The sequence below is a fragment of the Nipponia nippon genome, unplaced genomic scaffold, assembly GCF_047370975.1.
Source record: "Nipponia nippon isolate SJK-2023a ecotype South Korea unplaced genomic scaffold, ASM4737097v1 scaffold_6, whole genome shotgun sequence".
NCBI lineage: Eukaryota > Metazoa > Chordata > Aves > Pelecaniformes > Threskiornithidae > Nipponia > Nipponia nippon.
This window is the reverse complement of record NW_028262380.1, coordinates 10,588,430-10,601,854: the sequence shown is the minus strand read 5'-3', so window position 1 is coordinate 10,601,854 and position 13,425 is coordinate 10,588,430. Positions and strand designations below refer to the sequence as shown.

The 13,425-nt window shown below is 38.1% G+C and overlaps 1 protein-coding gene across 13 annotated transcripts in view; it reads right to left on the bottom strand.

Annotated features, from left to right (window-relative positions):
- Positions 1-1,861: 1,861 nt before the first annotated feature.
- Positions 1,862-13,425, bottom strand: part of SH3BP2 (SH3 domain binding protein 2) — a 97,602-nt gene continuing 86,038 nt past the window's right edge. For 12 of the 13 annotated variants that reach the window (XM_087737849.1, XM_087737852.1, XM_087737856.1 and 9 more), the window contains 10 exons: positions 10,519-10,636; positions 9,853-9,923; positions 9,359-9,447; positions 7,364-7,429; positions 6,195-6,783; positions 4,989-5,097; positions 4,579-4,634; positions 4,038-4,119; positions 3,721-3,780; positions 1,862-3,242 (listed from right to left, as the gene is read on the bottom strand). In XM_087737849.1, coding sequence (XP_087593975.1) covers positions 3,105-3,242; positions 3,721-3,780; positions 4,038-4,119; positions 4,579-4,634; positions 4,989-5,097; positions 6,195-6,783; positions 7,364-7,429; positions 9,359-9,447; positions 9,853-9,923; positions 10,519-10,636 — 1,378 coding nt within the window. In that variant the 3' untranslated portion in view covers positions 1,862-3,104. The remainder of the gene's footprint in view (positions 3,243-3,720; positions 3,781-4,037; positions 4,120-4,578; positions 4,635-4,988; positions 5,098-6,194; positions 6,784-7,363; positions 7,430-9,358; positions 9,448-9,852; positions 9,924-10,518; positions 10,637-13,425) is intronic. The other variant, XM_087737846.1, reaches the window with a different exon arrangement.

The window sequence follows — 13,425 nt, the reverse complement described above, 5'->3', positions numbered from 1 at the left end:
ATCACAGTAAAGCCCTTTTGAACTTCCCAAAGCATGAAGCACCAGAGGCCGTGACTACTCTCACCGCTTATTCGCATCCTTGTAAAAACTGAAGTTCTGAGCAAATTTAAACTTCACCTAATTCTGTGTAAAAAAAGAGACTAGGATAGTATGTAGGAGCAAGATGACTTAGAAGAGGGAGTGTAAGGGATTGCAGATTTGTTTGGAACCCTTCCACCTGTTTCTGGAAGGAGGAGATTAGCTAGCACATCCTTATCTGTACCTCCTGCTTTGAATTCCAGAGACATCAGAGATGTAAACCTACTAGGTTGTAAGCCTACCATACTTGTACTAACCTACAGATGTCAGCCTACCAGGTTACACTGACGTTTCTGAGCAGAAGGGCTATCAGGTGCTAGGAAATGGGAAGGTCCTCTTTTCCCCAGCAAGCTCCTGAAGAACACCTTTGGAGGCTTGGCTTTCTTGCTCAAACATTCCTGTTCCTCCGAGATGCTCTTTTTATTATGGTCATACTTGCGTTTTGTGGCCATAGATAAAATGAATGCTTCAAGTCCTCAACCCTGCACTCTGGAAAAACTTTGAAGTAAACAGAAGATGGGGAATTTGCATCCCCAGCCACACCGTCTGATGACCAGAATGCCAAATTTCTAATAGTGTTGTTTACATGAAGATTTGCTTCTTACAGAGGCTGAAAACTAATTCTAACTTCATGGTTAGAAGAATCAAGCACTATTTAACACAACTACAAGGAAAAGCATTAAAACACACCCCATGAAGTTAAAGACAACGGCACAAAATTAGGTGAACTGGCATTGAAAGTTTATCCACTTCAGAAACATTTATATAAATGTTTCTTTTACTTTATATACATTTTTATAAAAAAGGAAATTAACACAAAAATTTACATATTTGCAAATCTTGTATTACACAGGTAAAGACAGTGTTATGTTTTACATGTATTGGATTACATAAGTATTTTTACAGTTTAAAAATCTTCAGAATACATTGTTGCAAAAAAAAAAAAAAAAATTAAGTATCTGAATAGGGCCCCAAAGATAGCATACTGCGAGTATGACTGTCATGACACAATGAAGTCAATTGTTCCCAGACAAAGAAAAGTTTACTCTGTAAACAGTACGGGTAAATACTGCAAGAAACTGGTACTTGCTCTGATATACATATATCTATATGCCAAAAATACTTTTAAAATGCTTTGTCGGCTGAGCCTTCTTTACAGAGTGGATCATGTTGGGGTAGTGAACCACAGGGATACCCATTTGAAATAAAAGGAATTAGAAACTTCAAATATCCAACATTCCAGATTCTGTTGAATATAAGTACTGCATATTATTTATGCACATTAAACCTATTACAGTGGGAACAGAGATCAAAAGACTGATATTGTGTATGTCTGTCTCTCCTGCAAGAGACAGAGTTTCTTGCCTCAATTCCTATGTACAGTCACAATATTACATCTCATTATTAAGGAAAATCCCTTAGGGATCAAATCCTGGTTTACTGTTTTCATAAACAGAAAATTCTTATGCTCTAATGGTTTTGTTTATGTTTTTAAAGTCATGACCATTTAACTGTAACAAGATTAAAACTGACATGTATAAGCATTGAAAAGGTAACAGAAAAAATTAAGCTTATGGATATGGATTCAGACTGATAGAAACTAGATACCTTCTCCTGTTTCAGGAGGGACAGGATATTTTTTTTTTTTAATTATTATTATTATTATTACAAGTCTTGTAAACATTATTAGAGATATCAGACCATTACAACAGTACTTTTGAATCAACTCTGTTACTTAACAGGTCATTAAAATAAATTTCTCCTCTTTATTCAAATTTAGGAAGAGGATATTTTGGCATGAATACCAAGCCCTTGGTTTTAGGATACCTGTCCCCAAAACATTAGGGAACAAATATCACAAGCACCCTGCTAAGGCCCGTCACTGATAGTACGTTAAAAATGGATTTTATGTTGCACGCAACTACAGACTGAGTAACGATTGTAATAATGGAAAAAAATCTTGTTGAACTACAAAAAGTAGACTAGGGCAGTATGTTTTGCCACAGAGCAGAACGGAATGCAATGGGCTGACAACCTGATCCTAAGAGACTGACCACAAAGATTTATGGAGTGACAGTGGCATCACAATCATGGTTGCAGGGGTTATTTTGTGCTTTGTTTTAAAGAACCTTTGATGATGGCAATGTGAGAAAAAACTGCTAGTCAGGATTTAGGGTATTCAAGAGACTCCCTCCCTTCCCCCTTAAGATTAAGTAGTCCTTCCTCTTTTCTCATACCCATTAAAAATACTAGTGGCACTTACACTTCCAGTTCAGAACTACGTAACAGGGCTGCCATGAAAGCCAAGTCAATATTATTCCACGCCTACCCGAAGTGCATGTCATTAAGTAATATGTGGGGTGCCACAACCATATCAGTTGGATAATACCCCGATATTGATTACTGCAGACATTGTAATCAGAAGTTACACTTACTACGAGGTGGCTTAAAAAAAAAAAAAAAGCCACATTTCCTGATCATCTTTACCTAGAGTAAACCAAATAATTTGCATAGAAGTCTTCATTATTTACACACCAACTATATAAGTGATACAAAAACTCTCAGTTGAGCACCAGTGATGACTTAAGGAGTAATACCTTCAAGTCAGAGTATTAGTATTCCCTGTCACAAGTGACTTCTGATATACTTTCAGAAGTTTCCCTTTTCTGTATTGGTTGTATTCAGACCACTTCTTTGTTTGTGTCCATCTTCCACATTCCAAGGAGATATAGTAATAGCAGCAGTTTTATAAAAGGTGTAGGTATCATGGACAGCTTTCACAGCATAATCAGTTCAGATCTTTTTAAAAGAAAAGACTGTAAAATCCACTGATCCGGATTGTAAGGTTTTACCAAGAATTCATTAAATGGAGTCTATATACAATTCATGCGAGACTAAATGGCTGAAACAGACGCGGTCTCTGTGTGCAAAGAGCGGGATGTCCAGCAGTGGCAGGAGTCCACATTTAATTCAAGGGCAGCAGGGAACCCAGTTGTCTTAAGTGTCAGTGAATTATGCCAGTCCTGTCACCTTGGTTTAGAGTAACCATAAGGACACTGAAGAATCAGGCTGTCGTGACTAGGCAAGACATGAGTGCTATAGTATTCAACCAAACTTCCCATGTTCAAAAACATGATGTCTGAATCCAGGTAAAACTTGCAATCCTGTTGTAGAACAAAACCATATGTAATCATTGACAGTAAGTTTTCCAACTCAATGTTTAAAAAAAAAAAAACAACCCAAACCATCATCATCAGAACTAAGAAGTTCTTTCAGACAAGCTACTGCTTTGCAAACTAGTTATACAAATAAGTCCAAATTAAACTCAGGAACTTAATATTCCTTCCCTTAGGATTTGACTGGAGCTGAAATTTATATGTGAACATTTACAGCTAGGTTGTCTTTTGTACAATATAGCAACTAGAAAGCCCAGATCTGAGTACCTGAACTCTCATCCTAGACCAGATAGTTGTAAATCAGCTTATTTTTACTTTTAAGAATGGGAAGAAGTTAAAGTCTAAACTTGTTAGTTCCGATATATACCTATACACATGCACACTTTACACACATATATACACACATGAAATTCATACGTGTATACAGGCACATATATACAGATGCACACATAGTGCAGCTACTAACCTTTTCAAAGATTCTGTAGTTTCTCACTTTTTCTGCACATTCATCCCATACAACCAATACCTTGAAGAAGAAAAATGCAACAACATTTTCAGTCTCTGATAATAAGCATTTCTAAGTCAATGTATTATTAAAGAATTAGTCAGTCCAGCCTAAAAAAAAAAAAAAAAAATCACTGCAGTTATGATAGTGATTGTCTCAGATTTCCTCGCTTGAAGGAAAGAGCACATGTAAATTGTTAAGTACTTCGTCATATACAAGATATAGTATCTCTAAATCAAAAAGGTTTTTGGGGGGTAGATTCAGCACTTGCAAGTTACCTTTCCAGGCTTAGTAGATGAGTTCCTGATACAGTACAATCCATTTTGCGGTTGTCCCCGTGGGCTACTAGCTTTAAATGTCCTAAAAATAATACAGCAATTACATATATTAGCATCTTCCGTATCAGATAAGTAAAATGCCTAGATTCTTGAAATTCTTATTACAAATCTGTATTTCAGTTGTAATAATTCATAGTACATCATAGCTGAAAGAACTTCACTGTTCTAGCATCTGAACCAGCAATGCAGCACAGAAGATCTGGCTTTCTGTCCCATCTAACATCCTGGCAGAATAACCTTCTCCAGGTGGAGCAAAATCACTTTGCAAGTAGTATGCATTTTCAATTGATAAATAAGCAGTGAACTGGATAAATAAGCACTGAACTAACTCCCCTAAAAAGTGATTTCCACATTAAAGGTATTTAAATACTTTTATTGTGTTTTTAAATACAAATTGTACCTATCAAAATGATCTTTGGACTACTGTTCAGTGCAGGTTTTTGTAGGACTTCTAAGCAACTATTTTAAAGTCACATTTTACCTTTCAACTTCAAAGGATTCAGAGGTATTAAGAAATATTGAAGCAGGCAGCCCAACCTGTAAAAAAATATGAAGAAAATAAGTCACCGTGTAAGTCAATGACAACTCAAAATACTAGCAACTTGTTACGCAAATAAGATACAGCCATCAGTATCTGTAATTATTAATGGTGATTTAATCTTTACGGTTTTTCCTTCTTTACATCTAATATTAAAACCCAGACTTTATCAAGGCATTCCTTAAATAAAAAAAAAAAAAAAAAAAATCACACAGCACTGTGTTTTCAGAAAGGTTTGGGGTTTTTTTTGTTTTTGTTTTTTTTCTTCTTGAAATATGCACTTAAAGTGTTTCCACAAGTATACATAAGCAAGAAAAATACTCTTTAAGAATGGATCATCTGCTTGATCTTACTTTTTCATAGTCATCATCAGAATCATCATCAGGTTGGTTTGGCTTGGAGGGTAGTGCTGGTTTTTCAAATGAGAAGCTTCTAAAACTCTGTCCATCTGGTGGTGATCTCCTGGCAGAAGCAGAACAAAAACTGAAGGACATCTCCACAGGAAAACAGAACAAATATACACAAAACACTGAAGGGATAATAAAACTAGAACTGAAGAGTAAGTTGCAGTTTAGCCCCCAAATCACAGATTAATTTAGGTTGGAAGGGACCTCCAGAGATCATTTAGTCCAAGTTCCCGCACAAAGCAGGTTCAACTAGATCAGGTAGCTCAGGAGGCTGTGTCCAGTCAAGTTTTGAGTATCTCCGAGGAAGGAGATTCCACAGCCTCTCCACAGCAACCTGTTCTGTGTTTCACCATCCACACAGTGAGAAGTTTTTCCTAATATCTAGCTGTAATTTCCCAGGTTGTGACTTCTACCTGTTGCCTCTTATCCTATCACTGCAGGCCTCTGAGGTCTTGCTCTGTCTTCTCCGCACCCACCCATTAAGTAGTTGCAGACATCAGTGATCTCCCATTAAGCCTTCCCAAAGGTTGAATGAACCCAGTTCTCTCAGCCTCTTCTCATACATCACGTGCTATAGCCCCAGCATCTTGGTGGCCTTCCACTGGACTCGCTCCAGCATATCGGTGTCTTCCTTGCACTGCCTTTAAAGAGTTTATTACTTGTACTTCAGAGCTGCTAAATGATCCAATGGACAAAAATATTTTCATCTGACTCACCAGCATAACTAGTACTACATCCCTTACTAGAGCTGATCTTAATATAAGATTGAAACACATTTCCTATCTCCACAGAAGCCTAAAATTGTTTTTGCAGTTCATTGAGGGTCTGACATAAAGGCTTCTTATTCACTGCGATCAAAGGCTTTAAGTCTTTAAGACAGACCTGAAAACAAATGCACCACAAAATTTTGGTGCAAATTTTTTCTAATTTAGTTTAACTACTATTTCTTTCTGAACTATTTCAGACACTACATTCATTGCAAAACTTTCAAATAAAAAATACAGAGGCAAAAAAGCACAACACTGTGAGGAAGAGAGGGATGGTGCAGAGAAGAGAAACAGACGTTGATGTGAATCTGAGAAATATGTCTGTCAATGAGTTAACTAATACACAATGGAAAAATTTCATACTGCATTGTCCTTTCATACTTACTGTAACTGGGGACATGAAGACTTCTCTGGTCTAGGCTTGATTCCAGGGGGCTGGTGGCTTGGCACAGGTGGCTTTGGGAGCACTGGTGGCACAAACAGTCCAGGTTTACCATGTTCTCTTGGCACTTTGGGCTCTACTGGTTTTTCAGTAAACTGTGACAGCTTGGGTTTACTGCTTGGTAGTGGAGGAGGAGTTCGCGGTGAAAGATTTAAGGTTTTTAGCTTCTCACATCCTTCTGGAGTAGCAAGAAATTGAGCTAAAGGCAGAGGCTCTGCAGGCAATGAGCAAGTTTCTTTGACACAGGCAGGCTTTTTGAAAAGAGGTAGAGGGGGTACAGGGGGCATCTGTTCACTTAGTCTCCGGCTTGAGGATTGAATCTTTAGATTAGGTTCACCTCGGCACTGTAACTGGGTTTCTCTGCTGTTTAAGAAATCATCTAGTTTGACATCAGGTAAGCTTCTTTTAGGAGGCGGTGGTGGTGCTGGCACAGTAGATTTGCCAGCAAAGGAATTTGCCCTTGATTCTGAGTAGGCAGCTTTTCTGACATGAGGAACCGGTGGAGGCGGGTAAGCTGGGGGCAGGACCATATCTACAGAAAGAAAACATCCAAAAAACATGACAGAGTGAGGGGAAATACAGTATGTCAAGAAGAGAGGCTTTTCAAATTTATTTTCTGTGTGATTTAGATATCTCACTGGCATCTGGTCTGATAGTACCCAAAACGCTAGACAAGCTTTTAACTTTCAGCACAATTCTGAATGTTATGTGTAGTAAACTCCTGCAATTTTTATTCAGGCATGGCTTATGATGACTTTGCAAAGACTTTTCCCTTTGCTAAAAATAAAGAAAGAGAGACTACGTTAAAAGCATTACCCTTCCTCCAGACCGATGACCAGATAGAGGTCCTTCCAGAGCAGGAGGCCTGCAATAAAACATGCCCTTTAAGGCATGTAACACTTTCTGTAAATTGTTACAGCTGTTACTAGGAACTTTTGACCCTAAATACCTCTCAAGATTAGATACCTGTGCATTACTTCAGTTATTTTACCACCTGCAATGCTTAAGATATGACCAAGCCAAAATAATAATCTGGCGTTCTACATGAATATTGCCTTCACTGGCAGCCTTTCATGGGCCCTTTTGTGAAGGGAATGAAAGAAGTCACGTACCATCTTTCACTATGTCAGAAGTATCTGGCTGCAAGTAAGACTCATCCTCTTCCTCCTGGTCATAATCTGCAGATAAAAATAAATATGTCAGACTCTGATAAGTACTCCTGGAACCAAGAGAAGAGTATTGAGTACTTAATGCTTTCTAATAAACAAATATTTTTCAGTTTGGTGGGTTTGGGGTTTTTTTTGTTTGTTTGTTTTAAAGAAGTGAAAAAAATTTTGGTCCACCTCTGTTGTTTAGAATAGGTGTTTCCTTAATGTTTGATGTCAATTAAGAAAGCCACTGCTTACAACAGCGGGAGATGAGCTACACTGCGCATTAAATTTTTTTCCATCTTTCAAGTTAAAATTTACTTTCCAGTGGCACTTTCTAGTGTTATAGCCTTCCTGAGAAAAATTCAAATCAGTTGCAGAGACACAACTGCATGGATGCACTGGCAAAAACAATCCCCAAAACCTAACCCTAACACAGAAACAATGATGATTTTGCAATACAGAAGCCTAAGCAAGCCTAGCGATCTACAAAACAATTAATTCTTTTGCCTTGCTCTGGCAACAAGAAAATGCACCACAACAAATGGCTTAAATGGTTTCAATGTTGCCTTTAACTGTAAGTCAGAATAATCAAGACATGAAGAACATGCTACTTCTAGGTAGTAATTTCTCATCATTGACTATGATAGGAGCCTCAAGGACAATATGCAGCATTTCCCCAGAGAAACGCATTAAAAAAAAAGTATCTGATAAAAATCAGTTAGCTCTTCTAATTTTCCTAACTTAAACTCCTGCTAGGCCTCTTCACATAATTCATATCGCATACAACCCTTCCCTCCCATAAACACTGAAGTACTACACTACAATCCTAGATGAAATGCTGATGAGTCTGTTTTCCTCTGCTTTGCAGCAATTGAATCGGATTTCCTAAAAAGACTCACTCCTGCCTTTTTGTCCTAGTCAGGAATTTCCTTTCAGGAAATGAGAGCACTTGCTCCAATCAACCCTGCCCTTAGAAATCTGAAAGGGCATAGGGGAAAATGCCCAGTAAAGGAACTATGTTGAACCTCGAGGCAAGGCTTCTCACGTTGGATTTTACTAACACATTTCTTGACTAGGAAGTCAGTTGCTGAAATGTGCTGTGAATGCCCATCTGACAGGCTTTCTGTAATGTCCTCGCTTCTAATTAAAAAATAAACACTCAGCCAGAACTGTTTACTGTGAAACAACTACAGCAATGAACAGGTATCAAACTTTGAATAAAAAAGGCTATGCTAAGAATGAGATTTTTCAGAGCCTTACTTTAAAAAGTTACTCAGTTTGAAAGTCATTGAAGAATGCTATCCTTTGTGTTTCACATAGGCCCATCCTACGCCTAATGTGAGATCTTCCTGAACGGGAGGGATGATCAGTTCTGTTTCATACTGAACAGACTACAACACAGATGCAACAACATCCCAGTGTGGCTGACTGCTTGTTTTGTAGGACAGGTGAATTAATTTTACAGTCTGGATAGGAGGTAACTAGCTCCACAATGTTCTACTGCATTGTCTCTGCATGTTTTCAGAACATACTTTTAAAGTGACTAATATCCTATTATAATAATTATATTCAATTATTGTCAATAATATTCAATTATCATAATAAAGACCACTTTGTATTTCCACACTATGATCTACAGACATACTAAAAAGTTTTATCTTTTTGCTAGATCTACAAACTCTCCAACATGCAGTCTTACTAAAAATTTTAAATAGTATTACTAGGGTGTCAGACACCTCCTTGGAAGATCTGAATTTCTTTAGTTACCATTTATTTTTACTAATAGTTTATGGCACAGAATATCTGCTTCTGATTTACAACTACACACCTTGTAAAAACAAGAATTTATAGCTGCAAATTGGATCAGTTTGCTTAAGCTATGGGAATAGTTCCTGCAGAATCCAGAAGACACAAGCAAGCAAATAAGTCTTATGTATCAGTGTCTAAATTTGTCACCTTCGTTATCTGCTGAATGATGAGAATACTTGATATCAATGGGACGTTCTACCGAGCCATAGAAACTGTCTGCATCAGAACCAGAGTCACTGCAAAAGAAAAGGCAGAGTACCTTCTGCATCACTGTGCTATGGGTCTCGGGACAGTAAACATGTCTGTTAGCAGGACTGCAGCACTGGAAAGGAATGCTGGAAAAGCAGAAGCCATCTATTCCTATTTCCCAATGAACAGCCAGATATATTCCCACTGTCATTTTAAAGTTTTTATTTGTTTTACAAAAAGCTGACATTTAAAGCTCTAAAGTAAAGTAAAAAGATTTAATTTTGTCTTGGTATTCCTTAAACTGTGTGTTAGGAAGGCCTTTCATTCTTGGGCCTTACCGCACTTGTTTTTATTTAACAGTAAATTACTTGTAAGTGCAAAGAGCCTAAAACACCATTGTCAAGAGCTAGTGCAAAAGGGATAAAAAGCAAATAAAGATTAAGGGTTGATACCTGAATTCTGTTATTGTTTCTTTCTTCTCATGGTAGTGATCAATTTCCCTCCTCAGGGATAGCATCCAATTCTAAAAAAGAATAAAAATACGACATTCAACACATACATCTTTAAATCATTAAACAAAGATGCACAGTATCTGTCCTCTGTAAGAAGAGAGTAACCGTGCAAGGAATCTACATTAAACGAAGTGTTTATCCATGACTTTATATACGCATTGAGAGGACTTACCAAAGTGTTTTGACTATCTAAAATGCTGTAAGAACATATTAAAATATTAAACTTTCAGTTTGCAAATTTCAAGGTGTTACTTCTAAAGCCAGGTACTTGTTCATAGTATGTTTATGGGTGAGAGATTGCACTGAACAGTTTTCATACTTTATCAAAAGGTTTAACATACAAATATTTGTTCCTTGGCTAAAAATAAAATGAGCAATATGGAGAAAGCCATGACATCTGGTATGTCACCTACAGCCATTTCCTAAATTACAACTTGAACTAACACTAATAGTTAAAACTTCAGACATGATTTTCAGAGGAGCCCAAAGAACTAGTATACAAATTCCACTGACAGCTGCGCATCCAGTTCATTTAGATTTTAGGGAAGTCCAAGATTCGCTTTCTGCTTCAAGCAAAATTATACTGCAAAAGAAAAAGAAAGTTACCTTTCTTTCATCTTCAGACGAAGCTGAAAAAAACCACGTCCTGTGCTTCTTGCTAATATGTACTAACTTGAAAGGAAACACATTGCTTGATGTTGTCTCCTCAGCTGCCCTCATAACCCTGAGAAACAGAAGAGCCAATACACAAAAACCTTAATCTATAGTTATTTCTGCTCTGCAAGTCAAAGCTCTGATAGAAAGCAGTTTTACCAGCCAGTTTTGCCTCACCAAAAATAATCCCCAAGCCCAGGAAAACACCACCAAAATCCCCATATGTGCATTTGTTGTACTTCTCTATTAAAGCGGTAGAAAGGACAACACAAGAGCGCTGACAGGAGAAAAATCAGTAGTTAAAAAAGCACTAGTTAAACTGCCAGCCAGACTTATAAATGGATGCTTTCACCTGTTCAATAGTTATAATGAATTGTATTAATTCACAAGCTTCACACCATGGCAAGTATTTAGGGTGCCTATGATCCTTATTTCAGAAGGGCACAGAGAAGAAATCAAAACACAGGTTGTCCATGAAAATAAATGAGAACTACTATTAAAAGTGAACTTAATTTTTCCACTTTTCCCTTATAAACACTTTCTTGCACTTTTATTATTTTAAAACAAGCATAGCTCAACCTCTTTCACAAACTGCATTAGATATGTTTGTTTCTTTTTATTTTTCCCCCTAGAGGAGTCTCAAATGAGGAAATTCCTTATACACACAAAAAATTGGTTGTAAGTGCTCGCTATATGGCTTTGGAATAAATAAGGAGACTACAATCCTGAGACTGTGGGTAATTTAAAATTAACATTTGCAAGATTTATTCAGCATAAGCCATAAAGAAATCTGATTAAAGTTTTTACAATCATTACTGGGGCTTGCTTTCTTGTTCTTAAACTTTTTAACCCACCAGTTTCCTCATATAATACACTATTTCCATAAGTCCTTAATATTTAGGGAAGGTGGTTTGTAAATATAGGAAAAAAGATTATCAGAGACATTTGACATTTGGTTAGGTACCTAATTAAGATAACATTGTTTTGGCCTTTCAATACTTAAAAGGGGGCTTATAAGAAAGGTGGGGACAGACTTACTGGGGCCTGCTGCGATAGGACAAGGGGTAATGGTTTTAAATTAAAAGAGGGTAGGTTCAGACTAGATATAAGAAAGACATTTTTTACGACGAGGACGCTGAAACGCTGGCACAGGTTGCCCAGAGAGGTGGTAGATGCCCCATCCCTGGAAACACTTGAGGTCAGGTTGGACGGGGCTCTGAGCAACCTGATGTAGTTGAAGATGTCCCTGCTCATTGCAGGGGGGTGGGACTAGATGACCTTTAAAGGTCCCTTACAACCCAAACTATTCTATGGGAAAAAAAAAAAAAAATATATATATCTATCTAATCAACACCCTGAAGCTGCCATTAAGAAAAATGTCAACAGCAAAATTATTTCAGCATTACAGATGGCATCTTTTTTAGAACCCCAATCCTACTTTTGAGCCGGAGGTTGTAGTTTTCTGCATCTGCCCCGTCCAAAACAAAGCCACAAAAGGAACTATAAGTTATTTCACTAATGTAAGGCTAATAAGGATGTTAATGTGGGAATATCCGTGGTACAGCTGGGAGGAATACTAGCAATAGGCATCACTATACATTTTGAGTCACTAGTGAATGCAGCACTCTCTCATCTCCTGTCCACACTTAACAGGTTATTGAATGAAAACTGCAAAATAGAAGTCCAGGGAGGCCTTGGAGTGACTTGTTTTCACACAACCACCAATTCTAACAAAGTCTTTAATTTCAAATTATTTTTCAATAATGCTTATGTCTGTGCATAACACCAACGAAGACCTGGTCCCAATTCCAATCAAGGTCTCTACAAGGCTGCCAGAATGCAGATATATAAAAAGCAATGAGTCAGTCCCTAGCATTTACAAATTCCATGGTATTTTTTACATTAACGTGATTACAGAAGCTAGTGTAATGGCCAAGTTACAGTGTAGGTTGCTTATACAAATGACTCTTGAATCTTTAATTAGCTACAATGTTTACAACTGCATTCCTATAAAATATGCCATTGTTGTGGTCAGTTAGAAAGTTCTTACATTCTAATAACAGATATTTCCTTATTCCAAGTCTGAGAACATTATGCAGTACAACAACAACATACATGTTTAGAAATACAATAAAATTGCAGTGATTAGGACCAACAATGTGATACTTCTCTACATTCTCTCTCTCATAGAATCATAGAATTGTTAAGGTTGGAAAAGACCCTTAAGATCATCGAGTCCAACCATTAGCCTAGCACTGCCAAGTCCACCACTAAACCATGTCCTCAAACACCACGTCAACCCAGCCTTTAAATACCTCCAGGGATGGAGACTCAACCACTTCCCTGGGCAGCCTGTGCCAATGCCTGACTGCCCTTTCAGTGAAGCAGTTTTTCCTAATATCCAACCTAAACTTCCCCTGGCACAGCTGGAGGCCGTTTCCTCTCATCCTATCGCTTGTTACTAGGGAGAAGAGACCAACCCCCACCTCACTACAGCCTCCTTTCAGGCAGTTGTAGAGAGCAATAAGGTCTCCCCTCAGCCTCCTCTTCTCCAAACTAAACAACCCCAGCTCCCTCAGCCGTTCCTCATAAGACTTGTGCTCTAGACCCTTCACCAACTTCGTTGCCCTCCTCTGGACACGCTCCAGCACCTCGATGTCCTTCTTGTAGTGAGGGGCCCAAAACTGAACACAGGACTCGAGGTGCGGCCTCACCAGTGCCGAGCACAGGGGCACTATCACCTCCCTGGTCCTGCTGGCCACGCTATTCCTGATACAAGCCAGGATGCCATTGGCCTTCTTGCCCACCTGAGCACGCTGCTGGCTCATGTTCAGGTGGCTGTCAGCCAACACCCCCAGG